The sequence below is a fragment of the Poecilia reticulata genome, chromosome 11, assembly GCF_904066995.2.
Source record: "Poecilia reticulata chromosome 11, P_reticulata-male-v2, whole genome shotgun sequence".
NCBI classification, from domain to species: Eukaryota; Metazoa; Chordata; class Actinopteri; order Cyprinodontiformes; family Poeciliidae; genus Poecilia; species Poecilia reticulata.
Genome location: NC_088840.1, coordinates 28,814,789 through 28,836,812, shown reverse-complemented (window position 1 = coordinate 28,836,812; position 22,024 = coordinate 28,814,789). Strand labels below are relative to the sequence as shown.

At 38.7% G+C, this 22,024-nt stretch overlaps 3 protein-coding genes and 1 long non-coding RNA gene across 13 annotated transcripts; 1 reads left to right on the top strand and 3 right to left on the bottom strand.

Moving 5' to 3' along the window:
* Positions 1-193: 193 nt before the first annotated feature.
* apoa4a (apolipoprotein A-IV a) lies at positions 194-2,034 on the bottom strand. The gene is made up of 3 exons (XM_008422931.2): positions 1,925-2,034; positions 1,698-1,848; positions 194-889 (listed from the first exon to the last, which is right to left on the bottom strand). The coding sequence occupies exons 1-3, from the start codon at positions 1,956-1,958 to the stop codon at positions 310-312; spliced, it is 765 nt and encodes a 254-aa protein (XP_008421153.1). The 5' UTR covers positions 1,959-2,034; the 3' UTR covers positions 194-309.
* A 2,321-nt stretch (positions 2,035-4,355) lies between these two features.
* On the bottom strand, positions 4,356-8,886 carry LOC145553713 (uncharacterized). Of its 2 annotated transcripts, XR_014089747.1 has the most exons (4): positions 5,680-8,886; positions 5,253-5,389; positions 4,927-5,075; positions 4,356-4,820 (listed from the first exon to the last, which is right to left on the bottom strand). It is a non-coding gene; the product is annotated as an uncharacterized LOC145553713 (long non-coding RNA). The 2 variants fall into 2 exon arrangements; XR_014089746.1 differs by lacking the exon at positions 4,356-4,820 and having other exon boundaries at positions 4,926-5,075.
* A 721-nt stretch (positions 8,887-9,607) lies between these two features.
* On the bottom strand, positions 9,608-12,546 carry LOC145553710 (uncharacterized). 8 transcript variants are annotated; one of them, XM_081612573.1, is made up of 3 exons: positions 10,647-12,546; positions 10,095-10,607; positions 9,608-10,025 (listed from the first exon to the last, which is right to left on the bottom strand). In XM_081612573.1, the coding sequence occupies exons 1-3, from the start codon at positions 10,661-10,663 to the stop codon at positions 9,614-9,616; spliced, it is 942 nt and encodes a 313-aa protein (XP_081468699.1). In that variant the 5' UTR covers positions 10,664-12,546; the 3' UTR covers positions 9,608-9,613. The 8 variants fall into 8 exon arrangements, with proteins under 8 accessions (XP_081468699.1, XP_081468703.1, XP_081468700.1 ...); XM_081612577.1 differs by having other exon boundaries at positions 10,095-10,580; XM_081612574.1 differs by having other exon boundaries at positions 10,095-10,238; positions 10,290-12,544.
* Positions 12,547-15,057: 2,511 nt separating this feature from the next.
* On the top strand, positions 15,058-21,977 carry apoea (apolipoprotein Ea). Of its 2 annotated transcripts, none has more exons than XM_008422928.2 (6): positions 15,058-15,153; positions 17,340-17,581; positions 17,715-17,769; positions 19,238-19,388; positions 20,699-20,986; positions 21,643-21,977. In XM_008422928.2, the coding sequence occupies exons 3-6, from the start codon at positions 17,727-17,729 to the stop codon at positions 21,914-21,916; spliced, it is 756 nt and encodes a 251-aa protein (XP_008421150.1). In that variant the 5' UTR covers positions 15,058-15,153; positions 17,340-17,581; positions 17,715-17,726; the 3' UTR covers positions 21,917-21,977. The 2 variants fall into 2 exon arrangements, with proteins under 2 accessions (XP_008421150.1, XP_081468705.1); XM_081612579.1 differs by having other exon boundaries at positions 15,097-15,153; positions 17,397-17,581.
* Positions 21,978-22,024: the final 47 nt, after the last annotated feature.

The following is a 22,024-nucleotide window of genomic DNA, read 5'->3' as shown; positions in this document are numbered from 1 at the left end:
CAGGTCAATGTTCCCATTGGGCCTCTAATGAGTCAGTAGTTCTTTAACATAAAATCTGAAAAGTGTGGTGTGCATTTATATTCAGTCTCTTGCGTCATCTCAAGGTACTTGACAGGAAAAACCATTTCAATTCAATCAATTGAAATGATTCAAGAAGAACAATTTGTAATTGAATAAGAAGCAGAAACAAAAATGTTTGAGGATTCATCTTTATTTTGCTAAATTTAAAGATTAGAAGGTGAAGTTAAGTGCAGAAGGTTATTAAAGAGCTGTGGCTGAAGCCAGAATAAATACGCGTGGACAGTCAGTTTACTGGGTCTTCTGGGTGAAGGCGTCCCACAGGGCGGACAGCTGGGCCTGCAGGTCCTGAGCGCCGGCGTCCAGCTTGGCCCGCAGCGCCTCGCCGTTCTGAACCAGGCTCTGCTGGAGCTCCTGGGCCTTCTGGGCCACCTGCGTCTCGAAGCTCTGCGCCAGAGGAACGACGCTCTGCTGGAAGTCCTCCAGGCTGCGCTCCATCTTCCCCCTCAGCTGGTCGCCGTAGGGCCCCATCTGGGCCTGCAGCTGGGCGGCGCCGGCCTCCAGCTGGGCCCGCAGCTCCTGGCTCTTCTGCAGCAGCACGGCCTTCAGCGCCTCTCCGTCCACCGCCTCGGCGTACGGCGTCGCCTCCCGCTTCAGCTCCTCCACCTGCGCCTGCAGCTTGGCCGCCAGCTGCTCGCCGTACGGCCGGATGTTTGACCCCAGGGCCGCCATGTCGCCCTCCAGCCGGGCCTTCAGCTGCTCCGCCTCCTGGCTGAACCGGGTCAGGAAGTCCTGGGTCAGGGGCGCGGCCTGGGTCCGCAGCGACGCCACGTACTGGTTCACGGTGTCGGCGCTCTGGGAGATCTTCGCACTGGGAACAGGAGAAAAAACGCTTCAGAAATCTGTCAAACTGAAACCTCAGAAATTTATCAATCTATTAATCACATGATTGATAAATTTATCAATTAGGCTATATCAAAATAAGTTTCATTTTGATATAACTGAAGGTAAATTCTTTTTGCAGAGACTTCATAATCCGTTTTATTTTCCAGCAGTATGAGGGCCAGGCTAAGAAAAAAAAAGAAATTACGATAAAGTCATAAGAATAAAGTCGAATAGGAGAAAAAAGTTTATGGTATTACAAGAATAAAGACGTATTTAAACAGTAATCATGATATGAGAGCAAAGTCGTAAGATAAAAAAGTAGCATTGCCAGGATGAAGTCGTAATGTGAGAATAATATTACGACTTCATCTCAAAATTAATCTCATTTTGAGATTAATGTCAGAAATTTATCAAGTAAAACACAAAACACCTCAGAACTCTGTAAGTCGAAAAATTTGTTTAAACATTTTTCAGAATTTTTTTAATTAATCTCAAGAAATGTCTTGAAAAAATTGGAGATTTTCTGAGTTTCCAACTTGAACATTTTCAGAAATGTTCAAGTTTTCTTTTAGAAAATTTCTGAGATTAATCTCAAAATTTCTGAGTAAATTTTTTTCCATCAATGACCTAAAAGCACCTATAAGCTCCACAGTTTAGTGCTCTTTATAAAACCAAAGCTTATTTATATTTTAGATGATAATTTAGATTATTATCAGTATATTACCTGAAAATGATCTCAAGACAATAATATTATCGTTTATTGTAATAGTTCACGTATCGCGTCAGGCTCTTACTTCACTTCCTGTCCCAGGTCGGAGTCCCGGATCTGCTGCAGGGAGTCCTCGGCGGTCTGCGTTGCCTTGGCAACGTAGTCCCAGAAAGCGGCCTTCACCACCTCCATGTTGCTCTTGGGAGGCTCCTGCCACAGGATGTTGGCGTCGCAAACTGCGGATCAAACGTCACGTCAGCATCGCCGATGCGGATCGGCTTACATCGGTTCAAACCGTCAACATCCGCTCACCTGATATCAGAACCAGAACCACGAGGATCTTCATGTTTGGGCCTTTTGGGTTTCACCTGTCAGAGGCAGCAGGGTGTCGGGTCGGTGTGTCCTGCCCCGGCGGCCCGGTCGGGGTTTTATAGCCCCCCGGGCTTGGGGGCAAAGTCCCGCCGCAGCTGCCCCGTTGGACGCATTCCTGTCACCGCTGTCATTCCACATCACAATGCGGGATCACGCACCGGATTACCGGCGGGAATCCCGACTGCCGGTCCGGTTCCAGCCGGTTTCCAGCTGCTCCCGAGAAAATACCCGTTCAACCAAATAAGCTCTCAGAAATAACACTGTTTAAGTTTATTATATCATTAAAATGTCTCAAGAGAAGATATAGCAGGAAAGCAACTGTTCACTTTAGACACCTGACATGAATCAGCCAATCAAACGGCAGCAGCTCCAGGCCGATGAAGTTTTGAGTTCAAAATGAAGAAAATATGTTCTATAAGTTTTGCATTTGTTTTTGTAGGGTTTTATGAAAAATGCTGTAATACTGAATCCATTATAAAACATGCTGTATAATTTTAATTTTGTACAAAATTACACAGAAAAAACGTTCTATACCAGGAATGTTTGACTTTTATACTCAGAGCAGCTAAAACATGATTTAAGTCGCATTACTTTAAAAAACACACTTTGTCATAAACATCTATAGTGATTTTGAAAGAGCCGTCGTTTTATTTCTACTTTTAGGTTCATGAAGACAACATGTTAGGACGTTTGGGGAAACGATTTAAGTGGGAATGTTCTAAAAAAATATATATTTTTGAAGAAAAATAGCATGTTTTCACAAATCAAAAGTCTGAATGTTGTTATATCTATTTTTAAAAACATTCAGTTAGTTTTTGTCATATCAGTGAATCAGGTTTTTGAAGTTGTGGTTGTTTGACCCTGTGTCGAGTTCAATCTATAACAGATTGAACTCGATCAATCTGTCTATAGACTGAAACCTATAGACTGAAACCTATAGGTTTCAGTCTATAGGTTTGGGTTAAAAACAAGAAGGAAAGTCAATATTGTTCATTATTTCAATTTGAAAGAAACAATTTTACTCACTCAGACTCATGATGTAGTAATAACTAGTCAGGGACTCGAGTAAAATCAAGCAAATTGCAGCATCTGTTATTAATTATCACATTTTAATTGAAAATCTTTTACCAACCAAATAAGCAACATTCCAACTCTAAAAACTTTTCCTGCTGCGAAATTATTGAATAAATAAACACACAAGGTCACAAACAAATATACTTATAGTTTATAATCTGTTATTGATCTTTGACCACCAGATTGGAGCAAAGTCATGGAGCTTCTTTAGAAACGTGGACTGTGGACCCTGACATTAGCATTAGCAACATGTTTAGCATTGGATGCTATTTTGGGCTAGCATAGCTTCGCTGCTAGGCTAACTCCTTTTGGAACAAGTTGAACTCATCAATAATATTTCCCAGCATCCAATCAGATCATTTAGAAGCAGAAATTAAACCCAGCGGGCCAAGATGAGCCGCTTTGTCGTCCACCGCTATTGTGCGTCACATTTACGGGTGTACCGGAAACGCACAAATACAAAGGTTCCGGCCAGAACAAAACGAGAAAAAAATATATACATATATTTATTAGTTGTTCAAATCTATGCAATTAATTAATCAAATGAATGTGTTTATGTCCGCTTTGATGAGTTTGAATTCCAGGTGCAACATTTACTGCTCTAATCTGAGCCATGGGTCCATCTTCCTTTGTAGCTGGTTCAGGTTGGTGTTGGCAGTATCATGCTGTGGGAGGCCACAGCCTCCCTGAGTATTTATGCGAACCATCTCCAGCTTCTGGCGGAGCAGAATAAAGCTCCAACCAACATGGATCTCATTGTGCTTCGCTCTGCAATGTCAGTTTTATTTCTGAAGTGTTTGTTGTTTTTCTGCAGAAACAAACCAGATCTTCACTCCTCCCCAGGTGAAAAATATATACTTTAGTATACTAAATTTTAACGTACTTTAATCGATGTACTTAAACTATACTATTTTGGAACAACTAATTTTGTGCTTAGTATACTTTAGTAGTATTTAAATAGTATTAAATTACAACTAATAGTATATTTTAGTTTACTATACGTACTTTTTTGGAACAGCTTCAAGTGTACAAAGAGTATACTTTGTAAATATAATATTTCAGAGCTTTATTATATTTTGATATAATTATTATATTTTGAGTGTAATAATTCTGTCTAAGAATTATATTAAAAATATATATTTAAAATACTTCAAATATATATTTAAATATACTATTAATATATTAGTAATGTATTTAAATTACACTTAATTTTTATTTTTGATTTCCTGCTATTGATAATAAACTACAATTTTAATTACTCTTAATTCGTCTGTATTCCTACAAACCTATTTTATACATGACATGCATAACTACTCTGCAGTATTTACATTGTTTTAGGCTAAAATTACATGGAAATATTAATTACACAAGATGTTCAAGGTAATTCAAATATTTTGTTTTATTACCGACATTTTAAAATTGTCCAATTTTACTCACAACTTTATGAACTTTACATAAATTATCAGTTTACACATCTAAAGTGTACACATGAACATGAAGTGTGACAATAAAACATAAAATGAGGATCAACGACAGAACATTCCGGTTCACTGCACCTTACAGGAACCTACGAAAAAGAACAATAGAGCAATTAAACAGAGAAAGCATTTGTATTTTAAAGAAGACAGAAAAATGGCAATAAAAAGACAATACTTATAATTTTAAGACGTTGTGACTCGCCATGTATGTGACATCATAAGAACTGATGATGATTGGGACCAGAAGCCTGGAGTGGAAAAACATTTCTGGGTTTTTTCTTTGCCTGTTTATGTTAGAAGTAGAAAAAAAATAGTCATTAATGTCATAGAATCAGTTGATGTTGGCATTAACTATGAAGCTGTTTTAAATGTGGACTTAAGGAGACAAACTATCTTAAAATCTTTCCATCCATGATCTGAACACACTGATCCTGTGTGAGGATCAGGGTGGTGAGGGGGGCTGGTGGTGCCCATCTCCAGCAGCCATCAGAGGAGAGGCAGGGTTCACCATGGACAGGTCACCAGTCCATCACAGGGCCCTGAAAGACAACAACAAATAATAAAAAAAGAAAGATAAATGTTAGATTAACAAGAAGAGAAAAATGTATTCCAGTTATCTTTAAATCAAATCATGTTTATTAAGCACTTGGTGTTGGTAACGCAGCAGTTTTTGTTGTTGAAAATGTAGCTAGCTCCTCAGTAAAAAACAAACTTACATCATGAAGACGATGTGAAGGTTCATCCTCAGAGCTGGTTGGTGATCTGGTGGAGTCAGAGCTTCTGAGACAGAAAGTCTTTAGGTTTTCTAACACCTGATTTCTCTGGCTTCCTCTTTCATCTCCATTTGAAGAGACTGCAAACATATGTTGAAGATAAAATCATTGATGAACAAGTTAGAACAACAACCTCACAATATCAAAGTCTCTCTGTCTTATGGAGCTTAATTAAAACCAGGTTAAGTTTATGAATTAAAGTCACAACAAACAGCCTCCATGCAGTTATAACATGAAGCTGAATGATTCCTATAGTAATAATCATGCAAGTCACAATAAAATTGATAAAATAATTATTTATGAAACTAACGTAAGTTATATATCTTTACTGCCCTGTTTATAATTAAATGAAGATAATAATCAAACTTACCACCAGCTAGCAACACTTAGCAGCCTTCGTCCCTCCGGGCTCCTTTTGTGACACACATTTCATTTCCATCGGTTGTTGTCCCGTTGTGTTGTCGTCTAACTTGGACTAGGACGTCACCGGCTTGAATTTACCTAAATTAGTAACTATTATCAAGGCCCTCTCTACTTTTAAGACAATATTATGCGAGTAAAAATGGCGAATTTGAACAGCGTCTGTTATCTTCCCTGCGTTCGTTTTTTCTTCTCTTTGTGGCGTTTTTTAAATAAATGAAAATGTGCAACACCGCCACCATCTGGTCTGGAGTGCGAACTGGAGCTAATGCCGTTGATTATAAGGTTTTACATCACACATCTGAATAGTAAAAGATTATTAAGGCACTTAAAAATTCATACATATTTTGTTCACTTAAAGTATACTTTTGTTTAATATATTAAAAATGTATTTTGGTACAATTATGTTTAAGTGTGTTTAAAGTTCTAATTTAGAAATTGGTACAAGTGTATTTTTAGTAAACTTCAGATATACTTATAGGTAATACACTAAATAATTAGTATACTTAAAGTGTACTTTCACAAATTTAAGTATGTTTGAAGTATACTAAAGTATACTTTTTTTTCACCTGGGTCCTAAAGCTCCTTTGGGATAAAAATGACTTCACCTGTTAGAAAAAGTAAACATTTGTGAACAATAACTCCTACAGTCAGATTTTAACCCCAATGTTTCCTGAAATCCTCTGAAAAGACGTTACATTTACTTCTTGTCTTTATGAACGTTGAGGCCATTTGTTTGTGACTCATGTCTCAGATTTCTTCGGGTTTCTTCAAGGTTCTTCTGTGGACGTCAGACAGAAACAAGTTTATCAGCAGTTTTCTTTTCCTCTGAGGGAAACTTATCAGCCGGTTGGGTTGTGTCGGGACACGCAGCGCTCTCCAGTACAGATTATCACAGGGTGAGACGGCAGAATGGATCAAAGTCCGACTTACATCTCCATGACCCACAATCCCTCTGGGCACAGGGACGATCACGGCCGATTACCCGGGTCTGGATCAGAACAAACTATTTTATCTGCTGAAGGTTTTGAGAGTGAAGCTGATAAATCTGTTCACCTCTGTCCTGTTTGCCCCTCGTGTCAGAAAGCTAAACTCGTCTATTAGGTGATTCTTCACACTCAGAGGGAAATAAGCTGTTATTCTCTGCAGGCCTGATTATTCTGAATGGAAACCAACATCATGTGTCAGAAAATCAGAATGTTACATCAGATCAATTAAAATGATATTTTAATTGGAAACGCTTCTGGAAACTATGTCCACTTTTAAGCCCTCAGTTCTTGGTCTGGGCTCCTTTTGCATGAACTTCTGAGGTTCTGCTGAGGTTCTGGAAGTCCAGTTTGAACATTTGACCCTTCAGGTCACACCTTGTCTCTACATTTCAAAATCACCAAGATAGAGAAGGAAGACGGTTAAATCAACAAAATAAAAGCCTTCATATTTCCCACAGCAGGTGATTCTGGCTGTAGCCTTTACATGCCTGGTTTAACCAAACCACTGCTACATATGAGGTTAGCTTAGCCTTTTAAAAGCAAGATTACAGAAAATATCAAAGTAAAAGTCTCTGGTTTTGTAACTTTCTTTACACATTTAAAGCTCCTGAAAGCAAACATTTGGATGCTGCGACTGGAAAGTCGGCTCCACGTGACTAACATGCTACTGATACTCCATGTTGTAGTGGCAGCACTTAGCTAACATTAGCATTTTAGCTGATGGAGTACGTCACTGTAGTCAACATGCTACTAAGAGCCTCCATGCTAATTTTAACATTTTCACTGATGTTAGCATTTTAGTTGATATTGATATGAAAGCTCAACTTAACCTACTGAATGGAGTAAGTCAAAATTAGTCAATATGTTGTGAATAGCACACATGCTATTTGTAGCATTTAAGCCAATGTTAGCATTTTAGCTAGCTTTAGTTTAAGCATAAAAGCAGGAGTGAGTATCTTTTATAAAAATATGTGTTATAACTGTCACCATGTTGTGACAGTTTGAGACAGATAATCTGTCAAAAGGTTGATCTCCTCCTGGAGCTGCTCCTGACCGACCAATCAGAGCCAGAAGGAGGGTCTTAGCGCTGTCAATCATGCTTCTGTAAATATGTTTAAAAAGGTTTTTTTTAAAATAAAAATTACATACTGTAAATTCAATGCTTGCATGCTGAATGGACTCAGTAAATGTTAGTCAGCATGCCATTGATAGCTCACATACTAACAGTAGCATGTAAGCTAACATTAGCATCCTTCTGAACATGAACACCTTTTGGACATTTTAATGACATGGAACTGCAATACAACAGACACAACCTGCAAATCTTTTGTTTTAGGCTCTTTAGGCTTCAATGCTCCAATCTGAGGCTCGATAGACCTGACGCAACGTCACAACCTTTTAAATACCTCTGAATTTTTCTATTTATAATTAAAATACTTTATTGATCCCAAAAGGAAATTAAATGTTGTTGTAACTCGTATTAATAAAAATTCTTCAGTTGTTTAGATACTGATGGTTGTTGGGAGGAAAGATCTCATGAATGAATGGCATGTATCAAAAAATGATAATCTACTTTGTGTGGCTCTATGTCACAAAGTCTCAGATAAACACTGAAGTTTGTGGTTATTCTGGGATAAAACAAATATGTCCATAAACTGTCACTGGGCAAATGATCACCTTCAACAGAAACTCTTATCTATAACTTATATCGCTAGTTTTTAATTATGTAGATGAGTAAAAGCTGACAGATTGATTCAAACATAGAAAATGTTCAGTTCTAGTGGAAGAAGCTCAAGGTTCTGACCCAAATAAAATAACTGGGATGAATCATAAATAAGATTCGGAGAGGCAAACATGTAAAACAATAATGTTGATACTTTGGTTTATCTGCTGATAATTAATCATCAGAGTGTCATCACTGAGTCCTAATGAATAATATCAGCATTTAGTTCCTATCATCAGCTCTGAGCTCAGCATCTCCTCCGTTCAGCTCTGCTGCCTATAAATACTGATGAAGACACCTTCAGCGTCCATCAGCCGGCCGACTGGCTGGACAGGTAGGACTCCAGCGCCTCTCCTCTGGATCAACCCGGACCTGAAAGCGGTAACTCTGGTTCTCTTTCAAGGCAGCCATGAAGATCCTCCTCATCCTCGTCCTCGTCTTCCTCACAGGTCAGAAAATCTTGATGCTTTGGTGAAAATCTCAGAAGAAGAAGAAAACAAGGCTTTAAGCTGCGTTGTCTCTGCAGGTTGCAATGGTGGACAGTATGACCATCCGTCTAAAAGCCAGGTAAAGATGGTGCAGGACGCTTACTGGGACTATGTCCAGAAGTCAACAATGACCCCAAAGGACAATGTGTGGGACATCAGACATTCACATCCAGGACAGTATCTGTGGTAAGAGGAAACCTCAAAACTTTCTACATGAAAACTGGATAAATATTTAAAGGGAACATTCATTAAAAGCTGAAGCTACAGAAATCTAAACGTAAGAAAACAAACATATTTCGGTAGTCACAGTGTTTTATTTTTAGATATTTGGGTTATTATTTGTATGTATCATTAATAATCAACTTAAAAAAATTTTAATCTATAATTTAATTCTCAGCAACGATTTTTATTCTTTTAAAATTTTATGTTATTTTATTTATTTGTTTCATTAATTGTAATTTTACATGTTTAATAATAACTATTATCATTATTATTACTATTTATAAACATAATAATCATATTGTTCTAATAATGAAATGAAATAATTGTTACTATTATTATCAATATTAAGAATAACATTGGCCATCATTATATATATATATTTCTACTGAGAAAAGCTGTTTCCTGTGTGAAGACACGAGTTGTTGCTCATAATTCTGTCTGTGGTTCTGCAGCTCCGTCATCTCACACAGCGTCGAGGCCGTCCAGAGATTCTTCCGCCTCGTTTACGCTCATATAGTCATGTGGAGCAGGAACTTCTACCACAGGTTCTGCCAAGAGGTAGATCACCTGCAGCAACACCTCCACCACTTTCTGCACCATTTGGAAGATGGCACATTTTACCACGCCACGGAGCTGGTGGCTCAAATCCGCTGGAAGATGGAGAGTATCAAGATGGTGGCAGCCCACTACATTGAAGCCCTGGACCCCATCGGCCTGAAGATGGCGCTGCTGGAGAAGATCAAGGAGCTGAATGAGCATTTGAATAGGTGCTTTGAACTCCTGGAAACTCACCATCATGAACACCACTGTGACCATCACCAACTTCCTGGCCACCATCCTGGTTACCATTATGGCCAATATCCTGGTCTCAAACCTCCTGGCCAATATCCTGGTCTCAAACCTCCTGGTCTCAAACCTCCTGGCCAATATCCTGGTCTCAAACCTCCTGGCCAATATCCTGGCCAATATCCTGGTCTCAAACCTCCTGGCCAATATCCTGGCCAATATCCTGGTCTCAAACCTCCTGGCCAATATCCTGGCCAATATCCTGGTCTCAAACCTCCTGGCCAATATCCTGGTCTCAAACCTCCTGGCCACCATCCTGGCCACTATCCTGGCCAATATCCTGGTCTCAAACCTCCTGGCCAATATCCTGGCCAATATCCTGGTCTCAAACCTCCTGGCCACTATCCTGGTCTCAAACCTCCTGGCCAATATCCTGGTCTCAAACCTCCTGGCCACTATCCTGGCCAATATCCTGGTCTCAAACCTCCTGGCCAATATCCTGGCCTCAAACCTCCTGGCCAATATCCTGGTCTCAAACCTCCTGGCCACTATCCTGGCCAATATCCTGGTCTCAAACCTCCTGGCCAATATCCTGGCCAATATCCTGGTCTCAAACCTCCTGGCCAATATCCTGGTCTCAAACCTCCTGGCCAATATCCTGGTCTCAAACCTCCTGGCCACCATCCTGGCCAATATCCTGGTCTCAAACCTCCTGGCCATCATCATCCTCCTGGTCACCACGGCTGTGGACCTGAGACGAAGAAGAAAATAAATGAAAGCATGGAAGCCTTTAAGACCAGCTTGTTCTCCCTGGTCAGTAAGTTTGAGGTGGAACTCGCCCAAACTACCGAAAAGATCAACAAGAAAATGTTTCCCCTAAGAAAAAAACCCCACGGCCAGCTGATTAAAGACTCAGATCGCCTGAAGGATGACCTGGAGAGTCTATGGCAAGACTGGTTACTCCTAAGTCAGCAAAAGGTCGTCTGAATGGATTCAAATGGGTCATTATCAACATAAACAAAAGCATCTTATTTTTACTTTTAATAACTAAAACATATTGATGGAGACATATTTTTTCAAGTCAATATGATTTGTTTTGGTTTCTGTAAAATGTCTGTGGTCTTTACTGATCAAAATATAAGATTGAAATACAGAAACTCTTGTTTTTTTTCTTAAACTGTTTATTTAAAAGTTATTCAAGAGCAACTAAATTGTGCTTCTTCCTTTTTGTTCTCAGAGATATGTAAGTTTAGCAATACTTACATTCTCCCAAATATAGCTACAATAGAGCCTCGTGTATTACAATAACGTTCAGAAAAAGCAGCTTTATTCTCAAATAACTAAAGAAATTCTAGGTAATGACGTTCATACATTCAGGTATGACAGCAGATATAAAAAGCAGATAAAAACATGTTCATCACACAGGTAATATACTGCTCTGCCAGAAATCTGGCTTCTCTGTGGATCCAATTGCTGATATTAACAAAAAACATTTATTTTTTGTTCATCTTTGCATTACTGGCTAATTGTGTCACATTTTAAACAGGTATTTTACAACACTGCCTGATGATTTCACAGGTAATCCATTTTTATTATTACTAACCTGAATGAGGTGTTAATGCCTAAAAACCTTAGTCAAGGTTTATTTTAATGTCTGAATATTATTTATAAACAACTTTTTTATAGCTAACCGTAACCAAGTTATTTTACTGGCTAATTAAGTAGCTATTTGACTTAGTTAGCCAGTAAAATAACCTGGCTAACCTGAAATAAAACTGCTAATTTCAAGTTCTTTTTGGGAAGATTGTGAACTTTTAAAAAACAAACCAACAAGTAAATATCCAATTATGACCAAGTAAATGTCAAAAGATACAGCTTTTCTTAACCAATAGCTAATCTTTCCAGCAGCTAACATTATTGAGTTCTTCAAGCCTAACAAAGCCGTTTTAGTGGCTAAAGAAACAAAATAATTTTCATCAGTAATCTTAAACGGTGTATTTTTGTCATATGTAAATAAATAAAATAAAATTTTCAAGTTAAAATTCCGACTTGATATAGCTAACTTTTCCAGTAGCTAATAATAACCTCTAGCCTTAGCCAAGCCGTTTTTGTACCTAAAACAACTAAATAATTTTCATCAGTAATCTTAAGCGGTGTATTTTCGTCATATGTAAATAAATAAAATAAAAATTTCAAGTTAAAATTCCGACTTGATATAGCTAACTTTTCCAGTAGCTAATAATAGCTTCTAGCCTTAGCCAAGCCGTTTTCGTACCTAAAACAACCAAATAATTTTCATATGTAACCGAATAAATTTATTTGACAGTTAGCCTTTCATATAATTCAGTGGCCGACGTAAACAGTTGTTTTTAGATTAGCCTACAGCTAGGTTCGCTAGGTGGCTAATCAAAACAAACAATTTATAGCCAACACTAAGTATATCTTGGTTCAAATGGCTGTTTTGAACCAAGTTATGATATACCTAAAGTATTTTTTTAATTTTACATGTTATTAAACTGTAAGGAAATTTGGATGGAATCATCAGCAGTTAACAGCAGTTTTTGTGTTTGGAAATGATTTATTAAGAGTTATTAGAACATCATAAACCAGAGACTTGTCTTGTAGGGTACATTCAACGAGTCATTTTAAATTTGTGTAGGTTATCTATAGAAACAGCAGTTGCAAAGAAAATTGATTAAATTTAGCCCTTAAAAATGCATTATGCAGTATTGGCACTGAAATCGTTTATTTTATTGACAGAATATCAGACATCATAATAAATTAAACATTTTAATATTTGAATACCAAGCTGATATCAATCTCAGGTGTGAAGCTGATCTAATTTACAATTAATCCATTCAGTCTACCTTTTTCTGACTCTGTGGGCTACACAAAACATGTTCATGATATTTTTTCCACAATATCCTTCTAAGATAATCATGTTTCCTCAATTCTACCAATTTTGAGCGGTTTTAGGGCCTCTGTCACTTTAAATCCATGCTGCTGCCGCGCCCGCCAAACGGCCACGCCAAAAACTTTAGGGTGACCTTGTTCTCCCTGGTTGTCCGCTTTGAGGCCAAACTTACCCACACTACCTATGACCTATGACCTCCCACTATGACCTCCCACTGTGCCCAGTCCTCTGTGGGAGGACTGGGCACAGAGTCAGAAAAAGGTAGACTGAATGGATTAATTGTAAACTAGATCAGCTTCACACCTGAGACTGAGGCAACATCTGCTTGGTATTTAAATGTTAAATGTTTATTTAATTATGATGTCTATGATATTATTTCAATAAAATACAGAATCTCAGTGCCAATACTTTCATTGCCTGGTATTTATACCATTTTCTAAATTTTCTAAATACTTTTTAATGGCGAATGCTCTCAATACAAAGCTCTCTAATACAATGCTTATTCAATAAGAATGCGTGTTCACTACGCTTTCTGTAATAACAAACCATAATTGTTCATGTGAATTGACTATATTGTTCAGGACTAACCTAAATTTTGTTATGTTAGGAATTCAAATAACCAAGGATAGATGGGAAAAGTGTTTGCCAAAAACTGGACTGTTAGATGTATTTTATCAATGATGCTGATGAAATTTAAGTTAAAGGTTACCTGCTTAAACAAATATTCAACGTATTTAACAATTTTGTTCAAATTAGCCTTTAACATTGACTTAAAGTCGGCTATAAGACATTTTTGGCTAGATTAGCCTTTTAGCTAACCTAGCTTTGGTGGCTAACCTGAAAACAAACTGTGTTTATGTTGGCCACTATGAAATGTTTATGATCAAATTAAATGTTTTAGAATACATATCACAAAAAGAACTAGCGTTAAGGATATATATGAAAATGATTTCTGTTGCTTTAGCCCAGGGGTCCCCAAACTTTTTCCTGTGAGGGCCACATAACTTTTCCCTTCTCTGGTGGGGGGCCGGAGTCAGTTTGTAACAGAAAAATGTTACACGGTTATCACCTGCGCTGCCGGAAATTGTTGTGCGTTACTCAATTGATTTTTACCCAAAAACCGTTAGTGAAACGGTCACTGGGACTGACTAGTATATATTCCACTGAGGGAAAGTAACTTTAAACTTTCACATAAAGTTTTGAAGTATAAGCTGCTACTTACAGGCTTCGAAGAATTCGACCTGGAATGCGGCGTTCATAACAAACACGTGCTCTACCGCTAGCAAACAACCGCACTGATTAAATAACATAAAAGTCAAGCAGTTCCCCAAAAGTCCAACAGATGGCAGCAATGCGCCATGCAAAACAAAACACCCACAGTTTACAGGACACACTTCCTGCTAAAGAGCCCCCTGGTGGTTGAAGAAAAATCCACATATAAACTGGAAAATACAATATATGAAAAAAAATCTGAATGATCTCTGGTATTGTTCAGGGGGCCGGACCAAATGTGGAGGCGGGCCGGATCCGGCCCGCGGGCCGTAGTTTGGGGACCACTGCTTTAGCCACTAAAATGGTTTGATGAACTGGAAAAGTTAGCCATATCAAGTGTTACATTAAGATTAGCCATAACTACTGAATTTTACTTGGTCATGATTGGATATTTACCTTGTTGAAGGTTTGCTCTCAAAAAGTTTCCAATGTACCCAATAAGAACCAAAATGGGTAATAAAAAGACAGTTTAAGGTGACCCAATAAGCTCGTAAAAGAACTCGGTTAAACTAGCAACAAAAAGATTTTTCAGAAAGTTTACTCAGATGTGAAAATAAGTCCTGATTTAAGGGTTTTATTCACGAACATCTTCTTGAGGTTGCTAATTATAAAAATATATGTACTTTAAAATGTACTCAGAAATTATTAGCTTTTAAAAAGGTGTTTAAAATGAGCTAGTAATGCTAACTTTGACGTCTGGAAATTTCCCCAGGATAAACGATCAACTGAAGCGACGGCCACTGTTGTTTTCTGCTGTTTTGTATATTAGTTTATTTAGCATTAGCTCCAGATTTAGCTTGAGTAGCTTCCTTTGTAGTCCAGACTCCTTTGCAGTGAGAAGTGAAATATTTTATTTGATAAACTGTTAATAAATAAAATCAGATTCACTTGTGCGGCTTTAGTTTGCTGTCAGTCATGTTGTCTTGACAACATTCGCCACCCATTGTTGCTAGGAAACGGTAAAAAAAAAAACATTGATCATGTGACCAAATAGTCAGAAGCAAGGCGTCATTTCAACGAGTCTGTAAAGGTAGGAACCGCATTGGTAACGTTGTTAGACTTTTAATTTCAAATTTGATAAAAGTACAGTAGTTGTTTTATATCGTTTTCACTTTTAACAGTGAATCTTTTCTATCATAACTTTCATATGTAAGGTGTTTAGAGTCTAAACAGCAAATCTCACCGTTTTTACCAAATTCTGTAGCTTTCGGTGAACTTCTAAATCTGCTCCTTAGTCGCATCTTTTCGGGGTTGCTACTGCCTCTAGTGGCGTGGGGGTGGTAACACAACTAATATAAGTACGTTACTAAATCAGAAAACCGGAAAGTCTTTATTATTTATTATTAATTTTTCACTCTCTTAAGAATGTAGAGCTAATTAAATGATCTAAAGACCTTAAAGTGGTTCCAGTTTCTCTCGATGGCCAACCTGTTGAAACTGTGGCACATTTTAAATACTTTGGGTCGTTCATGGACAGTCAGATCAACTTTGCTGAAAACACTGACTATAGTTTGAAGACTCTACCTTTTAAGTCTACTTAAAAGCTAGAGTCTCTGAGAACAGTTCTTCAAACTATAGTCAGTGTTCTGTTGATGAACTGAACAAAAGTTCAGTTTTGTTCAGTTCATCAACAAAACTGATTAACTGAACTGGGTCAATCTAGTTGGGTCACCAACTAGAGTCTAGTTGGGTCACCAACTAGAGCCTAGTTGGTGACCCAACTAGGCTCTAGTTGAGCCTAGTTGGTGACCCAACTAGAGCCTAGTTGGTGACCCAACTAGTTTCTAGTTGGTGACCCAACTAGAGTCTAGTTGGTGACCCAACTAGAGTCTAGTTGGTGACCCAACTAGACTCTAGTTGGGTCACCAACTAGGCTCTAGTTGAGTCACCAACTAGAGTCTAGTTGGGTCACCAACTAGAGCCTAGTTGGTGACCCAACTAGGCTCTAGTTGAGCCTAGTTGGTGACCCAACTAGAGCCTAGTTGGTGACCCAACTAGTTTCTAGTTGGTGACCCAACTAGACTCTAGTTGGGTCACCAACTAGGCTCTAGTTGAGTCACCAACTAGAGTCTAGTTGGGTCACCAACTAGACTCTAGTTGAGTCACCAACTAGAAACTAGTTGGGTCACCAACTAGAAACTAGTTGGGTCACCAACTAGGCTCTAGTTGGGTCACCAACTAGAAACTAGTTGGGTCACCAACTAGGCTCTAGTTGGGTCACCAACTAGAAACTAGTTGGGTACCAACTAGGCTCTAGTTGGGATACCAACTAGAGCCTAGTTGGTGACCCAAACTAGTTGGGTCACCAACTAGAAACTAGTTGGGTCACCAACTAGGCTCTAGTTGGGTCACCAACTAGAAACTAGTTGGGTCACCCCTATGTCTTTAATTTGGGGGGAAAAAAATCATATTTCATTTATCACAACAGAAGGGTTCAGTACATATGAAACTGGTGGGTTTGGTACCTCAAGAACCACTGGTTTAGACAGTAGAAAATATTTTAAAGTTTGTTTCATATATCAATTGTGGTATGTATGACTTACTACACGAGGTCATAAACTGAACATAAAGGTGTATTTTATTACCTGTAGACACAAATAAAGTTAAAATGTTAACTTTGAGCCATTTGACCGACTTACAGGTAAAAACTATCAGACCAACTCCTGGCAGCTTGATGCAAAAGTGACGATAGTTACAAATATTATTTATTAGTTTAAGGTCAAAGTGCCATTGTCTGATTTGTATCGGTTAATTATCTGTAAATCTTCAGTTTTTTTTTATCATTTCAAGTTATTTCAGTGACCACAGGGCTTCTGGTTCATTAACAGAAACGCCCTAATCTCAGAGAAAGAAAAAATTCAATTATTTTGTGTTTGTGTGTTTTGATTTGCTTTAAACAAAATTGTAATTTACGGCTTTCTGGTGTTTCTACCTGATTACATTTCATCATATCTGTTTATTTTTAATCATCAACAGGGTTATTCATAAATTATCAGTGCGATAATCATTAGCCACCTAATAAAAGTTTTATAAATGAAGTCTGCAGCTGTTACGTCAAATCTGTGATGTGATATAGAAATGACCTTTGACCTTTTCCCTGCTGTGCTGTCAGTCAGCTGTAAAATACAGAGTTTTCTGTCAGAATGTGAAGCTTCAGCCACAAATTAAAGTCTGTATAAGTGAAGAAGGAGGAATTTCATTTTGTTTTGGAACCAGCTGGTGCTGAAGAGTTCGAAGAGTTCCTTCGTGGTTCTGACCCTGCTGCATGTTCAGAGTGCAACGTGGAGCCAAAACAACAAACACAGCAATAAAAGGTGACAACAGCACAGTCCGTGCTGGGAACTTCGGACGCAGGTCAGAAATCTTCCAGACATTTATTGGATCTCATCGGTGCCACCTGATCTGTATAAATACTCAGAGAAGGATTCGTTCGGCCTCACGGACGTCACAGATCTGAGGTGAGGCGAAGCCTTTTCATTCCTGCAGGAAGATTCACACTTTGGTTAACGTAGGAGGGATTCTGGTGTTACCTCGCAGAAGTTTAATCTGTCATTTTCCCAAAATCTCTTCTTGTGTCGCTCAATTTTCCAGCTTCCGGTCATCATGAGGGTGTTTGCAGTTATCCTCGCTCTTGCAGTCATCTCAGGTGAGTTCGGTTTTTCTCCAGGGGAATTAAAAATGATTGGGGTTAAAAAGTGGGAACCAACACTTTCATCTGGTTCAGGTCAGGTTAGTATTTCCTGAAAAGAAGAATGGTCGTTTGAAGGCTATTAAAAAAACTCTTAACAAACAGAAAAATCACAGTTTTCATTTATTTTTTGGCAGATTTGATGCATTTTCTGAAAACTGTTTAAGTTTTTATGATTTTCGGGCTTTAAGAGAAACGTCTGCATTAATAAAGTCACATAGATTGAAAATAATTGTGCTGTTTACAATAAAAGTTTTATACCAGTTAATGAATCACATGAATATCAAGTTTCTGCATGCAGCTCCTTTAAAAATGTAAGAGTTTCTTATAGTCAAAGTTCTTCTTAGTCTGAATTTTTAGGGGATTTTTCACCTAAGATTATTGAAAAACCCAATTAAGATTCAAGATTTGATCAAATAACTGGAAATGAATGAATTACTTTGTTAAAATCTAGGACAGACTTTAGACACAGTTAATACTTTAAAACCATGTTAACAATAAGCAGAAAGAGCAGAACAGTAAAAAAATGTGTGAGCATTTTTTACCCCCAAAACAAACAGCAAAAGTTTTTACAGCAAATCATAAAGTCTTTGGGTTGATCTGAGAAACTACAAAACAAAAACAAGACAATCTTTAAAGAGGGAATTTGAAACTAAAGTATTGATTTTACCACGTTAATATTGATCCGATACTGATAACAACTTGGCGTCAATATTATCAATATTTTTGGATCGATTCGCCCAGCTTTGCTATTTGAAACACTGTAATAATTCAAAAGCAATGGTTGTTCAAAAATATACATTCTGACTCAATTTTAAAGGCTTGAGCAACAGAAGCATCAATAATGTAAGATTAAACAGCCTTTTGTTCCTTAAGTGCCTGGTGTCGCTAATTAGCAACATACCTAAATTTACAATAATGATAGGTGCAATGTTCATTATAATCTAAATAATTTACCACCTGAATGATTTTTTTTATACAATTGGATATCAATTCAGGGCTGCACAGTGGTGCAGTTGGTAGAGCTGTTGCCTTGCAGCAAGAAGGTTCTCGGTTCAATTCCCGGTCTTTCTGCATGGAGTCTCCATGTTCTCCCTGTGCATGGTGGGTTTTCTCCAGGTACTCCGGTTTCCTCCCACAGTCCAAAAACATGACTGTCAGGTTAATTGGCCTCTCCAAATTGCCCCTAGGTGTGAGTGTGTGTGTGCATGGTTGTGTGTCCTGTGTGTCTCTGTGTTGCCCTGCGACAGACTGGCGACCTGTCCAGGTGACCCCGCCTCTCGCCCGGAACGTTAGCTGGAGAGGCACCAGCACCTCCTGACCCCACTGAGGGACAAGGGTGTAAAGACAATGGACGGATGGATATCAATTGAGGCGATAAGGGGTTAAAAGGTGACAGATTAAGTTTCTTCTTTGTCCCTTCCAGGATCCGGTGCACGAAGCGTTCTCCAGGACGACTGGCAGGGCACGTGGGAGGTGACGGTGGAAAAGTTCAATGATTACATCACAGAGCTGAATTCCAGGGCTGATGGAGTGGTGAAGGACATCAGGAGCTCCCAGATCAGCCGAGAGCTCGAGTGAGTGATCAGCCTGTTCCAACTGAAGATCTTTGTTCAGGCCCAGGGAGGTAAAGGCTGCAGATGGTTCCGGGTCACGTTTGATCCCTAAAATGTGCAGTTCATTATTTAATGAGAAACTCAGTGGGACATTTATTAGTATTGTGATTTATTTACTTGTGTCCCTCCTCCGTACTCCTCAGGGTCACATCACTGTGATTCTGAAAATCGTCCCCACTCCGGGTCCCGGCCCCCACTTTGGGAACGTTACGAAGGAAAAACAGGAAAAATCAGAACTCCACTAAACAAATGGCAAAGATTAAATAACTGATAAAATGACAGAAAATACTCAGAATAGCCAAGAAAAAGCTACAAGTATAAAACTTTGATTAGAGGTTAAAATGTAATACTTTAGGTCAAGAATTATATTTATTTTATTTTACTTTTCAATAACTTTGATGTCGAGTCTAGGTTTAATTCATGTTCATTTCAATCTATATTTACTTTTCAGCTTTATTTCTGACCACGTGCTAGCAGCACCTAAATGCAAAGTCAGAAAAAATATTTTAAAACTGTCAAAACTGTAATGTAACAATTTGTTCTTTACCCAAAAAACCCAAAACTTTAGTTTGTTGAATAAACTTTTTATTTTTTGCATTTCAGCAACAAAAAGCACAACTACTATTACTTCTGGTTGCTAATTGATATTTTGAACTGTGTGCAAGACTCACTTTGTTTACATGTTTATCATTTAGATTTTTAGAATAACAAATTCCAACCAAACCTGTTGCAAGTTAGAAAACCTCTGAAATTTGCTTATTGTTTTGCTCGGAGTCAAAGCTAACAGCACTTAGCAACAAAAAGCCACTAATAGTACCGTATGCAGTGAAACAACAAAAAAATTTAGTAAATTTAGTGAAAAGAATTAGAATAAAAAAACATTGACAGAAGTGTAAATAAATTAACTATCGGAAATATCAGAGCATTTGATGCTTTTGGCAGCCATATTGGATTTTGAGGTCGGTTGAAGCCTAACAGTCCTGATGAATAACAAGTAGGTAAGAATCCAAGCTCTGAGAACCAGGCTCTTATTGTTATACAATTATATTTATTTAATAATATTACAATGTTTAGACCTTTTCTGAGCTGGTCGTACCTTTTTGCATTAATTTTTTTATTTTGCCAGTTGCAGTCCTCCATATTTTGATGCAGTAATTTACCAGTTGCTCTGTTAGATTCAGTGATGTTTCTAACTCCTCCTTTAAGCACAGAGTCTTCTGTTCGGCCTGTTCAGTCAGCTGAGTTCTTTCTGCTCACACTGTGCAAAACAGCACCCTGATCCAGGACAGCATGTCGGAGCTGGCCTTGTACCGGGACGACCTGCAGACCAAGCTGGCCCCCTACACCCAGGAGGCTGCAGAGCGCTTTGGGAAAGACCTGCAGCTGCTGGTGGACAGACTGCGTGGACACATGACCGACGCCCGCGGCCAGATGGAGAACTACCTGCAGGAGCTCCAGACCATGGTGGAGCAGAACACCGACGACGTCAAGGCCCGAGTGTCCACCTACACCCGGAAGCTGAAGAAACGCCTCCAGAAGGACACCCAGGAGATCCAGAGGTGAGAGACGGGCTGGACAGGCGGCAGCAGCGCAAACCTCACCAAGTTTAGGTCATAAATGAACTTTTACAGAAAATTCTTAAATATTTCATGTATTCACTGAACTTTAGAGAGCTTATTCTCCTTACTTTGGGTGGATTCTCTAGGAATAGAGAATCAAATGGGATATTAATTATGGAGCTAAATTGGGGCCATAAAGTTTGTTAAAAATTAAATTGAAAAACATTTTGAAACTGAAAAAAATGTTCCAACTACTTTTCAGTTTCAAATCTTGTTCTCAGTTTGGATGTTTTCTTTTTCTGAACAAAATTTATGGCCCCAATTTAGCTCCATAGTTTATAACTCAGTGTTAAAAACAATCTTTAATCAAGCTGGCCTTTTTTTTGTAAAAATAAAACATTATTTTCAGTTGCAGGTTTAAACTAACAGATTTTTGCCACATTTGCATCTTTGAAAAGCCTGAAGAACCAACAATGAAACAATGAAGAGCACAAAATAAAAGGATTTTGACCAGGTGTAGCCGTTTTGAAAAACACAGAGGAATTAAGAGATTTTTGACATTTCGAGTAAATGAACGTCCTTCGCCTGCTGCCAGCGGAACATTTTCAATCAGATGTTTGTTGATCCAAATAAAACCGTCTTGTTTTCCGCCGCAGACACGTTTCCGACTACATCGAGGAGCTGCAGAGCCGCGCCTCGGACAACGTGGAGAGCATGAAGACCAGACTGGACCCGTACTTCGCTCAGGTACGGGACAACGCCGAGGCCAAGATCACCACCCTGAACGAGCTGCTGAAGACGCAGGTGGACAGCGTGAGGGACCAGGTCCAGACCGCCGGCGAGGACCTGCGCTCCGCCCTGGGCGCCAAGATGGAGGAGCTGCGCAACTGGTTCGAGCCGTTTGTCTCCATGATCAGAGAAACCCTGTAAACTGGGCTCTGAAACCAGTTCATGTGGCAGAATTCACCAATAAAACCAGTTACACACCAGATGTTTGTCTCCTCAACGCAATTACTGTTAAAATGTTGAGATCTTCAC